The sequence below is a fragment of the Podarcis liolepis genome (genome assembly GCF_965112155.1).
Source record: "Podarcis liolepis genome assembly, chromosome: 13".
In the NCBI taxonomy this organism is placed as follows: Eukaryota; Metazoa; Chordata; class Lepidosauria; order Squamata; family Lacertidae; genus Podarcis; species Podarcis liolepis.
The window spans coordinates 56,706,685-56,729,163 of NC_139573.1; the positions used below are offsets into that span (position 1 = coordinate 56,706,685).

Consider the following 22,479-nt stretch of genomic DNA (forward strand, 5'->3'; position numbering starts at 1 on the left):
GTTTTTGATGCTTTTGCATATTACATTTTAGATCACCTTATATTTCTGTAAACTGCCCTGTGAGCATGTTTGGCTAATAATAAATACATTTCTAAGTCGTCAAGCTGTCTCCATTCAAGGGCAAAGCTGGTGAACCAGCTGAAGCTCTTTAAAGGGGCTTTGACCACAGAGTCAGCTGAGCCTCAATGAACAGTGCTGGATCAATAAGCATGCCCAGACTGGGGATCTGGTTTGGGGGAAGTGCAGTCCAGAATATTCCCCTGAATGGATGAATCAATAATCAGCAGTACCTCCATCTTGTCTGGGCTAAGACTCCATTTATGCATAGAATCATAGAATGGCAGAGTTGGAAGGGACCCCAAGGGTCATCTAGTCCAACCCACTGCAATGGAAGAACAGAATCATCTCAACTAAAGCACACCTGACAGGTGGTCATCAATCTGTCCCTTCTGAGGGAGTCCATTCCACTGTCAAACAGTTCTTATTGTCAGAAAGTTCTCCCTGGTGTTTAGTGAGAATCTCCTTTCTTGTAACTTGTATCCATTGGTCCTCCCCTCTGGAGCAGGAGAAAAGAAGCTTGCTCCATCCTCCATGTGGCAGGCCTTAGATACTTGAAAATGACTATCATGTCTTCTGTCAGTCTCCTCTTTACCAGGCTAAATGTACCCAACTCCCTCCACTGTTCCTCATAAGGCTTGGTTTCCATCTCATCCAGGCCATCACTGGTCAAGGACAAGCACAGTCTAATGAAAAAATAGAGATAAAGCCTGATGTCATATACTAAATACTAGCTAAACCCTGGGCCAAATTTCTGGATGAATGTTCAACAACACAAGAAAAAGACTAGATATCTGTGGAGCTCCCCCAAAATTACTGCCAATGGTGAAGCAGTAATTCTGGAAACATCCATCCTAAGAAGGAGGGAAATTTCAGCCACTTAGCCTGGACAACATATCCAGAAGGATACTGTGATTCAAAGTATCAAAGTACTGATACTTTTTTCTCAAAGGGACTTTGGGAGACGAGCACCTTATATAGTTCTGCTGTGTGTTCTCCAACATGGTACTTTAATTCCACCTTGCTCACTTAAAATACCACTCTGTAACCATTAGCGATTCTCTCTTACAATATTTTCAATTCATTGGTCTGGCATACCCAGTAGTTTAGAATGCTATGACGGTGGTCCTTTGTGGAGCCCCTGCAGGCAAATCTGTTAAATAAATAAAAAAAACTCATCCTGTATCAAAACCCAATTAACCACCGATATCCTGGGATTGGAATGGAAACACAAGGACACCAGTTCTCCAAGGGACCTCAAATATTGTTAATCTAAGCGGTGCATACTTGAAGCTTTAGAATTCAATGATTGCTAAGCCTTTTATTTGTGTTAATAAAAAATACTACAAATTTTAGAAACAAGAATTCCAAATTATTGGCTAATGTGTTTAAAAGGTAGAACTACACACAAGATCTTATCAGTGAATGATCTTTCTGGATCTCAGGTTTAGGAAAGTATTTGTGAATTGTTGTTGTTGTTGTTTTATTGTTTGTCCCCCGCCCATCTGACTGGGTTGTCCCAGCCACTCTGGGGGGGCGGCTTCCAACATGTATAAAAACATAATAAAGCACCACACATTAAAAAGCTTCCCTATACAAGGCTGCCTTCAGATGTCTTCTGTAAGTTATATAGGTACTCATCTCCTTAACATAGGAGGGTGTTCTACAGGGTGGGCATCACCACCAAGAAGGCCCTCTGCCTGGTTCCCTGAAGCCTCACTTCTCGCACTGAGGGAACTGCTACAAGGCCCTCAGAGCAAAACCTCAGTGTCTGGGCTGGACGAATGGGGTGGAGATACTCCATGGGGTATACAGGGCCAAGGCCATTTAGTGCTTTAAAGGTCAGCACCAACAAATCTGAAGTATTATGTACATATATACATCCCCACCAATCCAGATGTTGTACAAATTACAACATCTTTTTGGACTCACTCTGTCCCTATTTTGTACCTTTCAATCTCTTCAGGGAAGTTCTTTCTCAAATAATTTCTAAGAAGGAAACAGGCCATAATTAGAAGCTTAAAAGTCGCAAATCAACAGGCCCAGATGGGACTTCTGGGTGATCCAAACAAGCGTTTGAAGGATGTCTTTTGTCTTGCAGTTGTCTGTTCTTGTTAATAACATTATGCAAGGAGATGCCATTCCCGAGTCCTAGTTGGGGAGATGATTCTGATACTTAAACCTGGGAGAGCCCTCCCTTGCTGGAGTCTTATGGCCCCATCTCCCTCCTTCAGCAGGACCAAAAAATATTCACAGCTGTACTTGTGGCATGCATTTCATCTGAACCAAGTAGGGTTTATTTCAAGCAGAAAGATGGTTCCCTCCATCCACAGGGTATTAAATATACGCCACAGCTGACGAAACAGAAATCCCCTGGTTTGTACCCTTTAAAGGCCTTTGACTGCACTGAGTGGCCTTTTTCTATACTTTTCTTCACAAATACCACTTTGGAGATGGCTCTGGTATGTGTTCTATCTAGATTATATAGCCCCACACTGGTAGAAGTGGATTTTGACCCATTCTTTGTCCATACTCTGCCTGCCTTTCATCAACAGATTGAAGTTTAAGGGGCTGGCAGGATGGGGGTGAGGATTAACTATGATAAGCTGGAGTCCATGTTCTGGAAAATTGGTTCTAAAGATTATCTCTGTATTTGTTGAAAAATGAATATTAAGGGTTGCCCTGTTGTCTTGTGGTGTCTAGTTGTGTATCTCCTAGGGAGTTAACGGAATTATTTGCTCTCAGTAATCTTCCAGCTCTTTCTCACATTAAACCTGATTTTAAATCCTTTGTGGCTCTGTATTAGAACTGCAGGAAAAGTGAGCTAGCAGTAGCTCAAATTGTGTGAATAAACACCCTGATATGGAGGTGCAATGGCCAGGTGTTTCCCCTGCACAGTTCACTCTTGACAACTGCAGAGCAAATGCACTGTGATGCATAAAGGACACATGTGAAGGAGCATGGCTTAGAAGGATAACAGAATGCTGGCACTAATTAATAAAGACATGGTTATAGCTTTACGTGAACAAAAAGGCCTTCTTGCATAAATGTTCATAAATACGCCGCACTGTCTAGTCATACGTGGCCTAGATTTTCATCACTTTTCAAACAGTTCTTGACAGTAACACTTTTGGGGAATAAATTGTAACTGAAGGTAAAGCGATGATGCAAAAGCAACATTAACTCTGCCCCTTGAGGACCACCCAAGGCAATCTTACATGAGTGTTCCTTGACCAAATGCCTGCGAATTTCTTCTTTCCCCTAAAAGCTACAGGGGAAAAGAATCGTTCATTTTCTCATGCTAAATAATAGGAGATGTTTTTATGTCGTTTGATTTTATTGATGACACAAATGATGAAGCACATGGAAGAGAGATGCCTACAGTTCTTCTCTGCTTTCTTGTTTTTCCCATATGTTCTTTATTTTATATTGGAAAACAGATGTAAGGGGTCTGTAACTAATGGATATAACTAAAGGTGCACAAATGTAATTGTTATTGGTAACAACCAAGTATTACTTCTCTGTTTAACTGGTATAACCTACCTTTGTGTATTGCCAAAATTGTCAATATTACCATGTCCTCTCGGAATCCAGTTTAAATTTTCTGTTCTGTTTTGTTTATATGAAACAAAATGTTTTGTGCTTGACTCTGTGTATCTTGGCTTTATGGAAAACCAATAAAAATTGAAATTAAAAAAGGGAAAGGAACCAAACTCTTTTATGCACATGTGTATTGCCTGCAGGGAACAGAATGGCAGGTTTCAAAAAGTGAAGGCACTGCTGTCCCACTGCTTTATCAACACTGCAAAAAGCTCAGCACTTCTGGTCATCATAACCATTTTCTAATGGCCTTCTGAACAAGTCTTGCTTGTAGGAAGGCTGAAAATAGGTGTCTAGGAGATGTCTAGGAGATAATCTCTCAAGAGTTCATATCCAAAGTGTAGAAGAATAGAACAATTTAGTGAGGAAAAGAAGCTGAGGACTACAGTTCTATACCTCAGTCATGGACACTTTAGCTTGAAAATAAGTATTGTTGACTAGAACTGAATAGAACATAATTTCTAAACTATGCTTAGGAATGAAATAGCAACATTGCACAGGGTCAAGCAGCATTTGAAATTAGTCAGGCACCAGGCGCATTTTGCAACGGGACTGTCAGAATGCAAGCATTTCGAGAAATCTTGTCACCATGTACAGGTATGGCAACTGAGACTCAAGAATAAATTTGCCGCTGCTGGCACTGACGGCACGGGAGGAGAAATGCCCCCATGCCCACCTCCACAGTAGGAGAGATCACTGCGGCTTCTGTGGGAAATGCCACTTCCCCCAAGGCAACAGGAGTAACTCTTGTGAAAAGGACAAAATGGCAACTAGACCTTCTGTTTTTGCGCCCATAATGTAGATTCCAGGAGCCGTACGACAGAAAGCTCTCCTATCCTAGTTTCTAGCACTGGAGTCAAGCATTACTGCTCTGTCCCCAGAGCCAGCCCCACCTTTAAGAATGGCTTTTAGTAGTAACGTGAGGGGGAAACACACATGCAGGAGCATCCGAAGGACAGTCAAAGTACTTCTGTCCAGCAGCCCAATGTAATGCTGGCAAAAAAAAGGATAACAAGGGTTTAGAGAGGTTTTATAACTTTGCTCCACTTTCTTGCATAGGATGCCAATTTAGCTGTTGCAAATGACAGAGTTCTCTGCTTGGTCCACGTCAGCTAAAAGAAGGAGGGAAATGGCAGTAGGCTACTTGCGATTTGCCTTGCCTTGGCTACATAATACCGTATTGGCCCAAATATAAGCCACACTTGAATATAAGCTGCACCTTTAAAATTCAAAGGGAAAATATAAAAAAGACAATACACGAATATAAGCTGCTGCCTTAAAATTCTGCAGGCACTCACACCCGTTCTGTTTTACTGTTTCAGCAGTGATGTCGTAAAAACCAATTTTTGTAAGGTCACAAATTTAAGCCACACTTTAACTTTTCACGGTTGGAATTTGGAAAAAAAGTGAGACTTATATTCAGGCCAATACAGTATATAGAAATTATCTATTGTATAAAGCAATTTAATGTTAGCATGAAGAGGATACTTTTTTAAAAGTAATACTGCAAATACTAATGGCACCCCACTATGATCCTTGCTATTTCAGACAGAGAAATCCTGACTATAGGAAACTGGTGCAACTTACCTGACGGTAAGCTGCCCTATCCTAAGCTCTGTTGAGAAGCCCCTGGGAGGGGGCCAGTGCTGGCTGAGTGGGCAGGTGAGTGTCGGCCTGAGTTTAGAGGATTGGGTTCTAGGTCCCATGACCAAGCTGAACAGGATTCAGAATAGGTGCAAGACTCTCCTTGCCCCATCCTCCTCCTGGCACTCCCCCAGAGCCCCCCTTGGAGGGACTTAAGTGGGCACAGGTTCCACCGGCTGAACTGGGGTGAAGGATTTATGCCAGCATCGCCACAACTCAGCTGGGAAATCCTGGTGGATTTTGCATTTGGGTTGCACTAATTGCTTCTCAACCTATTTGTTTCACCAGTAATCTACATAATTAACTCATGTTCCTGAAATTATGTGTCGTTAAGATGCTCTGGGCAACTTTCCAAATTCAAATTTGTTCACCATGAGTATTATCCAAATAAGAGAGTGGGTATGCACCAAAGACTAGGGATGGGGGAGAAATCTGTTCCAGTCCAAAGCTCAAACAGAAGTTCTGCTGCACTTCACACATTTGCCAGGTGAGCACAAAGCGCCTTTACGACATCATTAACAGGAAAAGATCACTTTCAACATTGGTTTTATTTTATTCCATTTATGCTAACTTCTATGGCTGTTTGTCACACTGGTACTGTGGCAAATTCAGTCAATGGAATGACAAGAATAATGTTGGTTAGAAGTCTGATGCCTGAAGCAAAAACTCTGAACACACTGAATGTGTGCAGGGCTCCAACCATAATTGTAATGAGCGAAGCTGGAACATAAAGGTGAATGAAAGTTTCACAGTATAGATTTCTTGAGGTTTTAGGAATCATTATTATTGTTTATATACTGTTCAGCGCCAAAATAGGCTTCTAATGGTTCAACATGAAAACCAACTATACAAATACTAAAATACAAATATTCATAATTAAAATACACAATAAAACAGGAGGTAAGTGCATAGGACCTACTAACCAGAATTATAAGAGCATGCAATCATGTACATGTTTACTCAGAAGTAGTTGTGTTCAGCTGGATTTACTCCCAGGTGAGTCTACACAGGGTTGCAGTCCAATTCCACCCACCCCCCTTTCTACTGGTCCTCACCATAATACTGTTCACAACACATACAAAAACCTGTGGGGGGGGGTCAGCTCTAGGTATAATTACTTCATTTAACAAACTCCCAAACAAGATATGCTTTGGAACCATAACCAGTCTTTAGTAAAGACTATGTCCTTTGACATCAGCATAAAAAACATGTGATCATGAAGCTTGATGTGTGACCTTGTGATGGTTTAAAAACTGAAGCCTGCCACACAACCTCTCGGGGTTGTTTGTGAACCAGGTGTTGATGGCTGCAATTCAAACATTGAACAATATATTTAGGAAAATCACAAAAACAGAACAAAACCATTCACCAGGGTGCTGCTGTGAATAATAATAAATCTGGAGTAAATTTTCCACATGCCCTTTTTGGCATCACCTCAAACTTATGAGGATCAACTGTTGCAATATACTTAAAAATAATACCGTTCAGATGAGCAAGCCTCATCACATCTCCATCATCACGGGGTGGGGGGGTGGGGTGAGGAACGCAGCCATGCTGTTTGTATTCTTTCATCATTCACGTCCTATACCAGAGGCTTTCAACCTTTTTAAGTCCATGGCTCCCTTGACCAACTACATTCTTTCTGCGGCTCTCCTACAGGGAAATGCGCTCTGAGCCTCAGAAGCACAGCCCTTGAATGCAGAGCCAGCAGCCCCCCACCCCTTTTCGAACACCCTCCCTTGTGGAGTCTCCTCTCCCCTCTCCTTGGGAGTCCTCCAGGCAACCACCACAGCTGCCCCTGCTCTCTGAGCTGCGCCTGCCCACCCCAAACTGAGGAACCTCCTCACACTGCCCCCCAGGGGCCTGGGAAGAGGATGCCCCCAGCCTTCACGGCCTGACAGAGACTGGCCAAAGGTGAACGTCAGGCCAGCACCTTACTCACCTTGGGAGGCACCAGTTGCAGCAGTGGGCACCCACTGGACCTGCATGGCAGAAAGGCTCCCCTTCGGTACTGGGCACTCAGCTCCCAGGCAGGCATTGCACAAAGCAAGCAAAAAAAAAAAAAAAAAAAAAGGCCAGTGCAGCACCTGCCTGCCTGCCCAGCCTCCCACTTGTCTGTCCATTCCCAACAGCAAGGGCTGGTGGACTGACCATCTGGGCTCCCTCACCTGCTTACCTGCTTACTCTGAGGCCGCCTCAGTTCCTGCCAACTGGCACCTCCTGGCCAGACCCAGAGGCACCATTCGAATGTGGAGCTTGTAGCTAGGGCTGCTGCAACAAACAGCCATGCATGTCTTGGGGAGGCAGAGACGCGAGGGGGCATCAGAGGAGGGTGGAAGGAAAGAGGGATTCAGGCTAGTGTTGCCCATGGCTCCCCTGACCTCATGGGCATAGCCAGGATTTTTGTTGGGGGCAGGCTTTCGTTGGGGCAGCAGAACCTCCTATTTATATTGGTTTTTATTGATGGGGCAGCTGGCCTCTGCTCCCCTGGCTACGCCCATGCCTGACCATCATTCACGGCACCCCGGGTGCCACGGCACACTGGATGAAAACCCCTGTCCTAGACAGCCAATAACCCTGAAGGCAGGTGGCTACCTAACAGGCAATTAGATGGGTCATTGATTTGTGAATAGAAACATATGGAGAAAACAGCAGCTGTACTGGAAGTTGTGTAAGATATCTATGTAAGGGACAGCAGTAACATTAGATTTGGCCACTATAACTTGGTAGGACAGGAAAGATCTATTTTGGGGGACTGCAAACACCCACAGAAACTGTCTGTTGGATAACACCTGAAATGAAAACATATGGCATACAACTTCCTTCCAAAGAACACGACGCACTGCTTACTCTTTTGGCTTTTGTAATGAGGGGTGCTTGTCTGCTTTTGGCACTGTTTATTTCTATGAATCATGCCATCAGTGCAGTTAGAATGAGTTTAATACAAAAATACATTTCATCGATTATCTGTGACCCAGGTACAAGCTCCTATCTAAGACCTAGCTTGGAAGGTACAAGCAACCATCTTGACCCTTAATGCTTACAGAAAGGATCAGCATAATAATCTGGTGTTGACCGGGAAACTTAATTAACACCCTTATGTAAGAAGGAAACAGACTTTGTACAGACAATGAAGTTCCTTTCAAGATGCCATTCTTATTCAGGAACTGTATGGTCATATGGTATTCCCAAATTAAAGACCACGTCCCCTCAGCTTCAAAATATATTAGTAAACAGAATAGTAAACTAGCACATATAACCAATGGTTGAAACAACTCACTAAGGAAACCCTCTTTCTTCTCCATAGAGTACGGTTGGCCCCAAACTGTACTTAAACCCCAGATTTTCAAAGCTTGGGTTGCTCAAAATCACCACTGGTATCCTCTTTTTGTTATATATTCTCAAGGACCAACCTTACGCTTTGATGGATCATAAGCAAAGGAACAGGTGAGAAACCTATTGCTTTCCTGGCACAGGATTCTGAAGGGGGAGCCTAACTCTCACAGGAGGTACAGATCTCTGATCCTTGGCTTTCCACTGGGCCTGCTTCTAGATCTGGATCCCTCCCCATCTTCTCTTTTAATGTGAGTCTGTGGCACATTGTTGCACTCACTCTTCAGGCTTAGGTACTTAGAGACTCTCTTTGCACTCTATAATTAAGGTGTATAAATGCTTAGTGACTGTATTTATTGCCCACAAATTTTGCTCCCTGAAGCAACATCTATATACTCTGTCTCTTTTAGTTTCATGTAATAAACCAATCTTTCTTCATTCCTTTGGCGTATTCCTTTATTGAGCATAAGGTGAAGGGTAATCACGTTTTTGTAGTGGATGCATATACTGACTCTCTGCAGAAAAGTACACCTGAGTGGGTGGGGGGTTCAGAGTGTATGCAAGCTATTCGCAAAATGTGGAGACAGGCAGTATAAAACTTCTAGTTTATAGCTTTCTGTGAGTTTTCCCTTAACTGCCAATTGAGAAAGAGAAAGAGAGAGAGTGTGTGTGTCATGTGTCTAATGTTTTAGGGCTTTCAAGCCAAACCACATTGATTTAAAGGTTGAGGACTTTGAAGCTGAAACCAACACAATTTAATGTCAGAGTTGTTGACCTGTGGACACCTAAATTTATGTAACACTTGCACCCATCCCCACTTTCCATGCAAATACTTTGAATATGCTTTCTTTTGAGGTTAATCATCTCATGGGAGGATTTGTATTTAAAAGGCAGATGCTGGTTTTGCAAATGTCTAGGGTCTTTGTGGAAGACTCAGTGGAATCCCTAATTGTTCATGTTCCATTAAAATTTAGGTAATTTTCTTTCTGCAGTTGCCTTGGAAACACTTATCGACCATCGGCCAGACCTAATACCATAGACAGAAGAACACAAAGGAGTGTCTCAATTTTTTTCTTCAATACATATTGTATTTTGGAACATTTTATGTACCGTATTTTTTGCACCATAACACTCACTTTTTTCCTCCTAGAAAGTAAGGGGAAATGTCTGTGCGTGTTATGGAGGGAATGCCTACGGGTGGCATGCCTACGGATTTTCCTCCTCTAAAAACTATGTGCGTGTTATGGTCGGGTGCGTGTTATAGAGCGAAAAATACGGTAGTTCTAAAATATATTAGGTGAGATTAACATGGGTCTCAATATAGTTTATTTCTGCTTTTGAAGGCTTGGGTGGCCTCACTTTCATAGAGTGCCCTGGAACACAACTCCTGACCACAACTGCATCTGGGACAAAAGCCAGTTTTAGAAGGCGAAAGCATATTCTGAGTGTGACATAAGCAACAGGTAAAACTTTTTGACGATTGCAGAAAAATCTTTAAACCTTGCCAGAACAATCGACTGCCACACCAACATGGGCTGTCAAGAGGCTGCTTAGCAAGGAAGGAGCCGTGACATTTCTAGAAAGCCTCTCAGTGAAGTGTTTGCGCATTTGGGAAGATGAATGTTTTAAATCTGACAGGCCACTAAAACAATCAAGTAAGGTGTATGACTTTTTGTAAGGACTGCTAACGTTTAAAATTCAGTTATTTGGGGATTGCTTAATGCTTGCCAATTATATGAGACATATTTCATATAAGTTAAGAAGTAACCAGGAGAGAGGTTCTGAGGAGTTAGGAAATGAGAGCAAGTTCATGGGGAATCAGAACAGCAAGTAGTAGCAGTGGAGGAAGAAGCGGAGCAGAAGAGGCTCAAGGACAACGAGACATTCACATCTTCTACTTTTTTAAAAGGAAGCTCGGAATCTGTGCCCCTTGCAGCCCTGCCCTCTGGTGCAATTGTACCACTGGTAATCCAGCCTTGCTTGAACCAAGAACTATGGTTAATGACTTCTAAGCAAGCCAAAATTCAGAAGACAACTTTAAGCATAGTTAACTGGTTTGTTCTGCTGACCAAAAAGGTTACTTCAACTCTTTCCACCTTCAGAGGTTTTCTGCTGAAAAAAAGAAGAGCTAAGCAGTTCCTCCCCCATTGGTCCTCCGCTGAAGACTGAACTCTCCCATGGCAGCTTGTGGTTTGCTTGTTTTTAAAAGAAGAAATTGGGAGAAACGCCGCCTCCCTGCATGCAGTGGCGTAGCGTGGGTTGTCAGCACCCGGGGCAAGGCAAGTAACTTGCGCCCCCTAACCCGTGGATTTGCGCCCCCTAACCCTAACCCCCAGATGTTGCGCCCGGTGTGGCCGCCCCCCCTGCACCCCCCACGCTATGCCACTGCCTGCATGTCACATATAATTTCAGCCCTAGAAACATGCTTTCCAAGTGGCATGTCAATAAAGTGCAGTTCTCTACATACTGATAGATAAGAACTCTTGCAAACAATAAGCCGGCAGCACATCGCCCAGTATTTTTAAAAAAAGTTCCCCTGAAATCAACCATGTCACTGAGCCTAAAGTACAAATCATTTCAGTGTTCTGTCAAAGATTAATTACATTTCCCAAGTTAATGAAAATATTGCCTCATTAAAGTGTTTTACCAGATAGAAATGCCAACCCTGATTAAACTAGCCATATCATGCTCCCTGAAATATGCTCTTAGTGTTAGACTACAGACTAACAGACCTGACAGAAAGATTATATAACTCTGACATCTCATTTGAAGAGGCAAAAGCAGGAGAAAATGTACAAAGCCAAATCAGAAATACTGTGTTCTTAACCACAAATAATATTCCTCCACCTTCCCCCACAAAACCCCTTAATGCTAATGAAATACAGGAACAATAAAATTATTATTCTTAATATACAATGGACATCCACAGGACATCCCAGCTATTATTAAATTACTTAACTGTGATTATGAGCTTTACAGATGTTTTTAGAAAATTATATAACAACGGAATTGAAGAATGACCCGAACCTCCTTGTTAAAATATTGTGCTTTTGTCTAATGTAAAAGCTTGTATTTTTAGAGGACTATAAAGTGCAAGAAAGGAGTGAAAGAAATGTCAAAGAAACCATTCTGTGAACCTGAAAGCCAACAGGAGGGCAACGTCACGAGAACAAGCCCCTTTCTCCTTACCGTGAATTCTTCCAGTGTTTGGTAGGTTTTGCCCCGGAACTCGCAGTAGTTTTTCCTCTCTTTGCACTGCGGGCAACACTGGCTGGTGTCCACATGAATACAGCGAGGGTGGAGTCCGGGGCACTCGGGCTGAATGCAGAGAGGGCCCTCTTCAGTGCAAAGGCACGGGCATGCAGAGGGACCTGGAGTAAACTTCTCCCCAATCGCATAAACAAAGCCACTCTCGTCCACACAGCCTTTCCCACGGTAATCTGGATAAGCATATTCCTCTGGCGGCTCAGGGGTACCACCAGCAACATCCAAAAAGGAAGACTCTTCAGCAGCTGGAAACTCCTCCTGAACAACTTCCATTTGCCCTTGGGCTTGGAGACTCCCAAACTTGCCACTTGTTGCTTGGCTACTCAAAGCTTGTTTTTGCTTAGTCCAAGATTCCTTATTGGAATAATTTCTGCTGCCCTTGCTTTTCCAGTCTCTGGTGCCCTCCTCCCTCCCACTCCTGCCCATTTCGTTCATTTTCCCAGGTCTTGTCTGATTCTGGCTCTCCCGGGCTGATGTGTGATCCCGCTTTTCTTGGCTTGGTCTTATCTCCTGCTTGTCTTGAACTTTTGCCAGTTTTGGGAAAGATGCAGCGGAACTGCAGAGAGCAACCATCAAGCAGCAAGTCACAAGGAGAGAGCCAGAGAGAGCCCCAATTGCCATCGCAGAAGAGCGTGGCATCACCTAAGGCATCCCAGAAGGGCAGGGCACGCTTCATTCACATCCAAGGGAACCACTCTATCGGGCCACAGTCCCTGGAAAGAGAGAAGTTCAGATACCTCAGTTTTCAGCATGCATTTTTTGTTCATTGCAAACAGAATATATACACCTTTATCTGTCATGTATAGAAAGTCAAGGATTTTGAATTGCAACACAGCCATGGGTTTGTCTGGCATTCTTGAAAAAGACCTGCACAGTTAGCATATTTATTTATTTTTAAAAGATAGGTCAGAGCTTTGGTATCTTATCATAGGATCAGGGAAGGAACACTGAGGGTCATCTAGTCCAACCCCCTGCAATGCAGGAATCCTGCCCATAGCTAGCCCTGGGTGGGCTCGAACCACTAACCTTCTGAATAACGCACTGACCCATTGCGCCATGGGCTCACCGTAAATCATTAGAAAGGATAAATCAATATAATGCGTATGAGAATCCAAAACATCTGGATAAATGTATAGTCATACAAAAATAAATGCTATTTATAAAAAGATTACATTAACAGGGGCAGATGCTGAAGACTGGAGAGGGAAGTATTACTGTATTTTAGTACAACGAAGAGCTCCAGATAAGATAAGCTTTGCATAGCCTTAAACCATCTTTCTTTCTTTTTTACACTCTGAAGAGGGAACAAACTTCACAGATGGCTTTGTTTAAACTGGATGTCCATGGAAGGAAATGAACCTCCTCAAATCACAACAGACTACATAACAAGCATCTGTCAAAATATTTCCATATTCTGACTTCATGTGCCAGCATTTTCACTAATTTTTCATTCAGTCTGGGTAGAAGAGTTGCATACCAGGGAATAAAATTATAACCTAGGTTTATGGGAAAAAGCCTACACACACACACACACACAAACACACACACACGAAAAAAGCCTACAAAGAGAAAAATCTCACAGTCCAACAAGCTAAGTTCAACAAACTAAAACCAAACTCCATGTGAAATCTGTCCAACAAAATTTCCTAACTTTTCTTTCTCATATACAGAATGCTTCTCATTAGAGAACTGTGGTGTATAATTTAAAATAAGTTAGAAACAGCAGTCTCGAATAATAAATTCCCTGGATTAAAGAAAGGTGAATCTAGATGTGTCATCAATTACCCTCCACATTAATTAGCATGTAAAACATGCAACCTCTTCTGTTGCTTGCCAATGAAAAGAAAATACTTCTTCACACAACTGATAGTAAAACAACTGAACTTGCTCCCACAAAATATAGTGGGGGCCACCAACTTGTACGGCTTTAAAAGAGGATCAGGCAAATTCATGGAGGAGGAAAAAGCAACTGGTGGCTCCTTGTCACATGGCTTTGTTTTCTTATGTCTCTGAGTACCAGCAGATGGGAATCACCAGAGGGAAGAGCACTCTTGCATTCAGGTCCCCCATGTACCCCCATTATTATTTGTTAAATCTGTATACCACCCTTCATCTGTAGATCTAAGGGCATTTTGCAAGGTAAAATTACAATATAGGCTTTCCACAGGCCCAGGGTTGATCACTAGGAGAACAGGACGTTGGACTAGAGGGGTCTTTAGCTTGATTCATACAGTGGTACTTCTAGTTGCAGACACAATCCGTTCCGGGGTGCCGTTTGCACCCCAAAAAGTCTGCAACTAAGGTGGTGCTTCTACACAAGCGCGGAGCGCGATAGAGTGCTTCTGCGCATGTGCAAAGTGCGCAAAACGCTTCTGCGCGTGTGGCAAAACCCAGATGTATACACTTCCAGGTTTGCCGCGTTTGCAAGCTGAAAAGACGCAACATGAACCTAACGCAACACGAGGTATGACTGTATGTTCCTATCTATAAATCAATCAATCAATTGGTTAAAGATTGGTTATGAATTAATACTCCCACCATTTCCACTCAGCTCCTCTATTTTTAAACGTAAATACACCTGATCTCACCTTCCAAGCTCACAGCAGAAAGGTTTCGTGTCAGCAGCTGAGTCCCCATGGGCATGCAAGGGCCCACCAGGGCTGATGCCACTTGCTACAGCATCGCTTCATTCTCATATATGCAGACACAAACAGAGTATACCTGGCTACAGAAGCTCATTTTATTATTTTTAAACATATTATCCTTTTCTACAAGAAAATGCTTATAATTCAAGTAAATTCACATCAGGGCAGCAGAGGCAAGTTCTATTTTATTCCTGTAATCATTATAGTGCTACGATTTAAGAGAGTATAAAATGTGAAAATGACAGTGCTCAGAACTTTGTTTTATTTTTGTCCGGGTTTGTATACTGCTTTTTGTTCATCAACCCCCGCCCAACATCAGGAATGCAGAAGCAATTGTAAAGGATGGAGTGGGGAGGAATGTTTACTAGGTGCCTCATAGATGACTGTGGGGAGGGCCTGCAAGATCATTAAGTCCAAGGACTAAAATGATCTTGCGGAGAATGCAAACTCATATATCCCTATCCGCAGATGTTGAGAAGAAGGAAAGGAATGAAAAATAAAATGAAGAACCACCGTGGTGTAATGGATAGTGCTGGATTTGAGACTCCTTAGTTCAAGTTCAAGAGATGCCAGAGGTGCTGTGGGTTAAACCACAGAGCCTAGAACTTGCCGATCAGAAGGTCGGCAGTTCGAATCCCCGCGACAGGGTGAGCTCCCGTTGCTTGGTCCCTGCTCCTGCCAAACTAGCAGTTTGAAAGTACGTCAAAGTGCAAGAAGATAAATAGGTACCACTCTGGCGGGAAGGTAAACGGTGTTTCCATGCGCTGCTCTGGTTTGCCAGAAGTGGCTTAGTCATGCTGGCCACAGGACCCGGAAGCTGTCTGCGGACAAATGCCGGCTCCCTCGGCCTATAGAGTGAGATGAGCACACAACCCCAGAGTCGTTCACGGCTGGACTTAACAGTCAGGGGTCCCTTTACCTTTACATTCAAGTTCACTTGAACAAGTCAGTTACATTTGCATACCTTAAAGACTAGACTGTGCTGAGCTCTCCTACGTCGTCTGTTCAGATGCTTGGAAACAGACACCGTTATGAAGGGTCTGCTCCATCTTTTCACATTCACTTCTGGTGATCAAAATGTGCAAAAGGCCCCTTAAAGAATGGCAAAAAACCAGTATGTGCAACTGTAGACCATGGAGATCGCTCTCCCAACCAGGGCATTTTTGTAAGAGAACGAGGGAGACGCTCCTGCCTCTCTTCCTAGAAAAACAGCACAGCTCCCAACCCACTTCTAATTCTAGCACTGCTGTTGTCTCCTGCCTTTAATTTGGTGAGCATCTTACACCTCAACTCACCTTCAGCCTCAGTTTCCCTATCTGAGAAATAATACCCCAGGTTGGTAAGGAGTATGAAGACTGTAGCGCACTTTTCATGTTTCGAAAGTTCAGGGTTCAGACACTTGGGAACTGCTAAAACCTCTGAGTTGAAAAACAAGGTAAAACATTCCAATACATTAAAAACAACAACCAGAAATAAAGACTGCATATACGCCTTAACTGTAGTTTGTGAAGAGTGCTGGGAATTGTAGCTCTGTGAGGGGTACACTACAATTCCCAGGATTTGGGGCAGGCAGGTGTAACATGTATGATGCGAATGCAGCCCCAGAGTAATGGGCTCCCTGAGAATGAGAAATGATCCCCCGGGGATTGTCAGGAGAATGAAGACTGTAAGGAACATTTCATGTTTCAAGAAGTCCCAAAGAAAATGACAAAAGAGTGACAAGAATAAAATGAAGAGAACACCTCCGGGTTCAGGGAGGCTGCACACGGGGGGGGGAGAGCCCTCTCGGGGGCCGCACAGGGGCCGGTTGGGGGGCAGCTCTTTGAAGGGTAAACTACAGTTCCCAAGATTCTTTGGGGGGAAATATGTGCTCTAAAGGCGATGGCTTGCAAGAGAAACACACGGACAGGCGGCCAGACTGTCATGGCCTTCTTGGAAGACAACCCCGCTCCTCCCGGGGAAACCAAATGCGGGTCGCAGCTCCATCTTCGAGCCCATTCCAGGTGGCGTGTCGGGAACGAGCCCGGGAGGGAGGGAGGCTGGGCGGGGAGAGCGGCCGAAGGGCGCCGGGGGGGACGGACGGGGGACGGGGACGGGGACCCGGCGGGGCTGCAGCTGCAGGGACCCAGCCCGGGCGGGAGGCGGCTGCCGCAAGAGCCCGGCGGCTCCGTGGCGCTGCCGGGAAAGGCGCCGCGGGGCTCTGGGCTGCAGAGGCTGGTCGGCGCTGCCGACGCCGCGACCCACGACCCGCAACTTCCCTGCTCCCCAAACAGGCAAAAGTTCCCCTTCGCGAGGCGGCGGAGAAGGACCCCCCGCCCGCCCCTCGCCCGCCCGCCGGTTACCTTTGCGCGCATAGCCCGAGCCCAGCAGCTGCCCTCGGCTTCCCGTCAGCGGCGGCTCTCCTGGGGGCTGCCCGCCATCCTGGGCTGCTCCGCCGCCGCCGCCCTGGCCTCTCCTCCGCCCGGCCGCGGGCTCCTCGCTCGCCCGGCTCCGGCCGCTCCCTCCGCCGCGTCCTTGGCGCTGCTGCCTCCGCCTCAGACGCGCGGCGAGCGAGCGGCTGACGCGGGCGGGGCGGGGGCGCCGGTGTGGCGCAAGGCGAGCCGCGGCCGAGGGCGCCGAAGTGAGCCGCTGAGGGAGACGGCGGAGCGGCGAGCGGGTCGCGAGGGCGCCTGAGGCGAAGCCCCCGCTCGGCTCCCCGCCCGCCCGCCCGCCCGCCTGGGGAAGGGCCCCGTCGGGATCCCCGGGGCGGCTCTTCCGGCGGGGCGCGCCCAGCCGGGCTCCCGGGCAGCAGCTCCGGCTCCCTCGCGCCCCGCAGGACGAAGAGACAGCGCGACGACGCGCAGGATGCCTCTGGCTCTCCCTTCATTTGCCCCCTGCTTGTTTCTGCGGCTCCAGGAAGGGGGCAGAGCAGCTCCAAAGGCACAAGGGAAAGGAGGGGAACCAAGAATTTGAAAACCATTCCACATTAATAGAAACAAAAGACTCCTTGTATATTAAAAGATCTATTACAAGCCTACAGTGTTGCTAATATCGGTTGCTTGATGGCATCCGTCCGTCTCAAGAGACAATGGAGTGTGCCTCCAGGGGTGATGCAAAGCCAATCTTTGCCGCACCCAAGTGCCCTTCCTGGGGCACCAGCCTGGGCAGGAGGTCCTGGGCTGCCAGGTGACAACCTCGCTGAGCTGGTCCAAAGGAAAGACGTTTGGCACCAGCTTGGCCACAGGAGCTGACAGAAGGAGGTGCACAAGGTGCCACCCAGCTGCCTTACGGACTCTACTCCAGATTTGTGGAGCCTTTTCTTCTCCTGAAGAGATCCTGGAAGCCAGCAGAGACTTAGGATCAGAGTTTCCCTTCTTCCCAGGTGGACGAGCCCCATCTTGCCCCCACATGCAGAAAACTGCCTTCTTGACCACTGGACCCGCTCTGGGTCTCCTTCGCCTGTCTCTGCATGCAGGGGAAGTCCTTAACTCGCCAAGGGGTCATTAAGACCCATCAGCCAAAGCCGATCCCATAAAAGCCCAAAGAGGTCAACTGGTCAGCACTTCTGAATAAAAAACCCCACATGAAAAACCAAAAAAACTTTATGCTCCTCAAGGAGCATATAAAGCTTGAGAGGAACTTGACGAAAAAGAAAATCATTTCCAGTCTCCAGTGGAAAGTGAGTAGTAAGAGAACCCATACAAGTAATGCTGACACAACCCCTCACACACACACAGAGAATAACAGAAGCATAACCCCCCAACCCAGCCCCACTCACCCCTTCCCTCTTTCTTTTCTTTTCTTTTCTTCTTCCTAATTGTTTAAACCAATTCATAAGCCAAGACCATATACATTGGCCACTAATAAGGAAACATGTTGTAGATATTTTTCCAAATTTATTGTGCTATTTTGGTGATATACAAATGACATGAGAAAACTTGGTATACTTGTTAGTATAACATTCTTGTTTATAAAACCCAATTAAAAAAAAAAAATCACAAAAATCCAGTATAATAAAGAAACCCTGAAACATTTTCAGAATGTATAAGTTGAATTCATTGGTATGTGAAACTTTGTATTGATAGCCTTATTGACTGATAATAATTTGGTAAATCTTGAGAAGCTTAGTTTTGAAGTTTGGGATTTGTGAAGGCAGATGTTCATGTGATTTTAACTTGTGATTGTTAAAATGTTGATGCATTTAGAGATGTCAAGAGCACTGAAATTTCAAGGATGTTGATACGGGGGCTGCAGGGGGGCCTCTCCCATTAAATAACTAGCTGGGGGTCATGGAAGAAGTAAACAGAGCGGTAATGCACCCTTGTTGAAGAAGTCACCTTCGAGTGGTCCCATCTTGGGCACTTGCAAATCAGTTTCATATTTATTTACTTAGCAAGATGTTTTAGCAGATGGTGGCTGGATAATTCCAGTCTCTTGCATGAAGCTGATTATCTGGTAATATTTCAGCCTGATCTCAGGCCTCGTTTTCTCACTGATATCCCATTGATCACAACCTACACTTGTCAATTCCCTTGAAATCCCTTTACCCACCTCTTTCTCTTTCCTGGGTTGGGGGTGGAGCAAGGCAGTGCTATACACTGGAGCCTATATTCATGGTTTGACCTCATATGGGGCTTGGCTCTTTTTGAATGGTAAGTTGGGTGTTTCTCCCTGTGCTGTCTAACATCTACACAAAACCACTGGGGAGGCAGTTGTCTGTGGTATTGTGTCATAATATACTGATGACACCCAACTCTGTTTCTCATTTTCATAGATTCTGGGAGAGGCAGTGGCGGAGGAACCCTCTCCAGCACCCGGGGCAGGACGCCGAGAGGTGGGGCGAGCCGCCTGGTGACGCATGCGCAATGTCCGTACGGACTGTGCATGTGCGCCATCCCGTACAGAGTGCGCACACACGGCGACCATACGGGCTGCCACACATGCGGCATCCCCATACAGAGTGCGCATGTGTGGCATCCCGTATGGACTGTGCATGGGTGGCATCCCATACGGAGTGTGCACATGCGACGACCATACGGGCTCCCATGCATGCACCCTCCGTATGGGCTGCCACTTGCACAGCGACCGTACAGGCTGCCGCGCAAGCGGCATCCCATTCAGAGTGTGCATGGGCGGCAGCCCGTACGGTCACCGTGCACGAGGTGGTCCGTATGGACGGCACGTGCAGCAGCCTGTACAGATGCTGTGTGCTGACTGCGCATGCCCTCAGCCACTCTACAGCTGAAGGGAGGCAGGGGCCATCTTGTGAGGGGGGGAAACCCAGAGTGCCACCCGGGACGGCCCCCCACCCCCCCCCACTTTGTATGCCCCTGCGGAGAGGGTCCCTGAATGCGTGTCTGCAATCTGTTATGGACTGGGTGAGAGTGAATAAATTTAAACTTGATCTGCCTAAGACAAGTTTTGATAATAATGGGGAATAGTGGGCCTGTTATATTTTTCAAGTCATTTGTTTGAATCACTTTTATCCTGCTCCTCAATTGCTTCTATATTGTACTGTTGTTCATAACTGTAGTTTCATTCAGTTAGTTGCTTTTAAATGTTGCATTTTAAATTGTAAAACTACTTTGAAATTGTTTGGAAAAAAGTATAAGTTCATAGTCCATATTTTGGAGGGGGGCAAAATGTGAACTTTATATTTCTAAATGTTAAATAGAGACGGCACATTATAGCTTCTTTAAGTTCAAAGCAGGTGTTTTGTTAGGGGAAATCATGAGCTAACCAGGAAGAATGGGTTGGAAGAAATGCAGTTCCCTGATGAGTCATTAAAATGCAGGACATTTCATCCTCGAGCATGTACTTTTTGACATTTAACCATATAAGAAATGTCAGAGAAATAATGTGCTGAACTGCATAGATTGGATGAAAGGGTTATGCATCTGAGGCTTTCATTACGACCCTTGGTTACAATCCAGACCAATTCAGACCAAAACATCTGGAGTTGAAGCTTTGGGGTTGGCAGGAGACTGGAGGGCATGCAGGAAACAGCTGCTGCCCAACTGCACACGTCAGCTGGTAGTCGGGAAGGCTGAGCAGCTGAAACAAAGCACCGCTGCCCCACTCTCTCTCCCTCCACCCTCACGGATGTCATCTTCAGGATCCAGGATTTGAAGTTCTCTCGCCAGTTTCCACAGATCAGAATAAACAGTATTATGATTAAGCAAAACACAATGCTATCACTAAAATCAATCACTTCCAGTTAATGCACATCAGGCATCTGTAAAGATAGGAAGGAAGGAAGAACTTCCATATTGGGCAGGTAGAATCGGAAAGATATAGACCATTTCCCCAACCCTGTATTTCTTTCTGGGTATATGGGAGCACCAATGCAGAGGCAAAGCTCTGCAGGCAGGAGCTCATTCATTCCACGTTTGGAAGCTTGCTGACATTTTTTTTCTGAGTAGAGGTTCTTTTGTGAGCGAATGTTTTCCCTCCATTGAAATGAGTGAGGCAGTTCACAGGCCTGAAAACCTGGTGCCTATATTAACACACACATGGGGATGGGGGCCGGTGTGTGTCTCATCCTAGACTCCCATCAAGAACTCCATCTCAATCTTCAGGCTATACTTCTAAGGTGTCCTGCCATTTAAAATCAAGCAAAGCATTTAAATTCGTACCCATGCATTAGATAATTTGCATTTTTTTAAAGAGCATAAAGTGTGATTTGTAGGCTATTGAAAATGTCATGTTCTGCATATTCCCCTGGTATTCTCTCTTTTATCTCTAATTACTGGAACTGATTACAGTTAAAAGATTATTATTTTTCAGCTGGGAGGGATACGGATACATCTTCTTAAATTTATTCCTTAGGCCATTTCAACATGAAAACTGGTGAATAGGTGCTGTACTAGCTCTGGGCAAGCTGCTCTGCTTCTCTGCTGACATGGATCAGCATGTTAAGTGAGTGTGGAGGCGCCTAATAAACTGCTTTTACCTGAAGGCAAGTAAAGTGCAAGCTGGCTGGTATTTAGGCAGCAAATCCTTGGAGTTCATGAAACGGTTTTGCAGCTTCTGTTTCAGCTTTATGACTAGTGTGAACATTTATAAATTGTCAAAAAAGAGTTAGTGTATGACCAAGAAAGAGGTCAAAGGAGGACAATGATTTCCATACAATTTGAATATTTTAATTTACATGTGTAGATATATGTAAATTTATAAATAATTACTCTAATTTAAATAGAAATACAATGCCTAGTACTCATAGTGGGGAAGACTGTAGCCAGGTGACCTGTGTGCCTGTTCAGTTTGCTCTCTGGGTGCTAAATGCCCCTGGGCAACTTCAAGGTCCCTGCTCTTCCATCTTAGAGTTCTTTACATTTACAGTAAACCAGCCTTGGATTACACAGCCCTTCAGACAGAGGACTGTCTGCTGTAGAATAGGACACACTGCCAAACTACTTTGAAGATTCGGTCCTTATTAGTGAAACATCTTCATTACTGTTGCTTCTGCATATACCAACATTCCATGCACATGGAAAACTATCATGTCAGGAACACTCAGCATTCTCCCTGGCATACTAATTGTCTATGTCCAGGGTTAAAAAAAAAGGGGGGGAGACTTCAGTCATGGGAATCCAGGGGGTCACAGCAGAATGTGGCCTGACAGTTTGAATCCAACATGGCAGCCATGGAAGAGATGGGACCTCCCTGGAGTGCAAAACTGGAATCTCCCTCCAATCCAAGGAACTCAGGATAGCTCAGTAGGTAGAGCATGAGAATCTTAATCTCAGGGTTGTGGGTTCAAGCCCCACGTTGTGCAATAAATTCTTGCATTGCAGGAAGCTGGACTTGATTATCCTCATGGTCCCTTCCAACTCTACAATCCTAGGTTGTATATGTGTGTAAATAAACTATCTATCATAAAGACACCACAGTTTCCCCTGTGCCTCATTGTTCAAAAGGAAACAGACCCTTGGTATCCCTGGAATTTTGCACC

General features: G+C 45.1%; 1 protein-coding gene and 1 long non-coding RNA gene across 3 annotated transcripts in view; both read right to left on the reverse strand.

Annotated features, from left to right (window-relative positions):
* The window catches only part of VWC2 (von Willebrand factor C domain containing 2), a 29,574-nt gene extending 12,549 nt beyond the window's left edge, over nt 1-17,025 (reverse strand). Inside the window, exons 1-2 of one of the 2 annotated variants that reach the window (XM_083473396.1) lie at nt 16,889-17,025; nt 11,824-12,614 (exon numbers count right to left, since the gene is read on the reverse strand). In XM_083473396.1, coding sequence (XP_083329522.1) covers nt 11,824-12,540 — 717 coding nt within the window. In that variant the 5' untranslated portion in view covers nt 12,541-12,614; nt 16,889-17,025. Of the gene's footprint in view, nt 1-11,823; nt 12,615-15,510; nt 15,632-16,888 lie in introns of those variants that run through there. The other variant, XM_083473397.1, reaches the window with a different exon arrangement.
* LOC310692451 lies at nt 9,912-11,811 on the reverse strand. Its single transcript, XR_014518825.1, has 2 exons — nt 11,024-11,811; nt 9,912-10,869 (listed from the first exon to the last, which is right to left on the reverse strand). It is a non-coding gene; the product is annotated as an uncharacterized lncRNA (long non-coding RNA).
* Nucleotides 17,026-22,479: the final 5,454 nt, after the last annotated feature.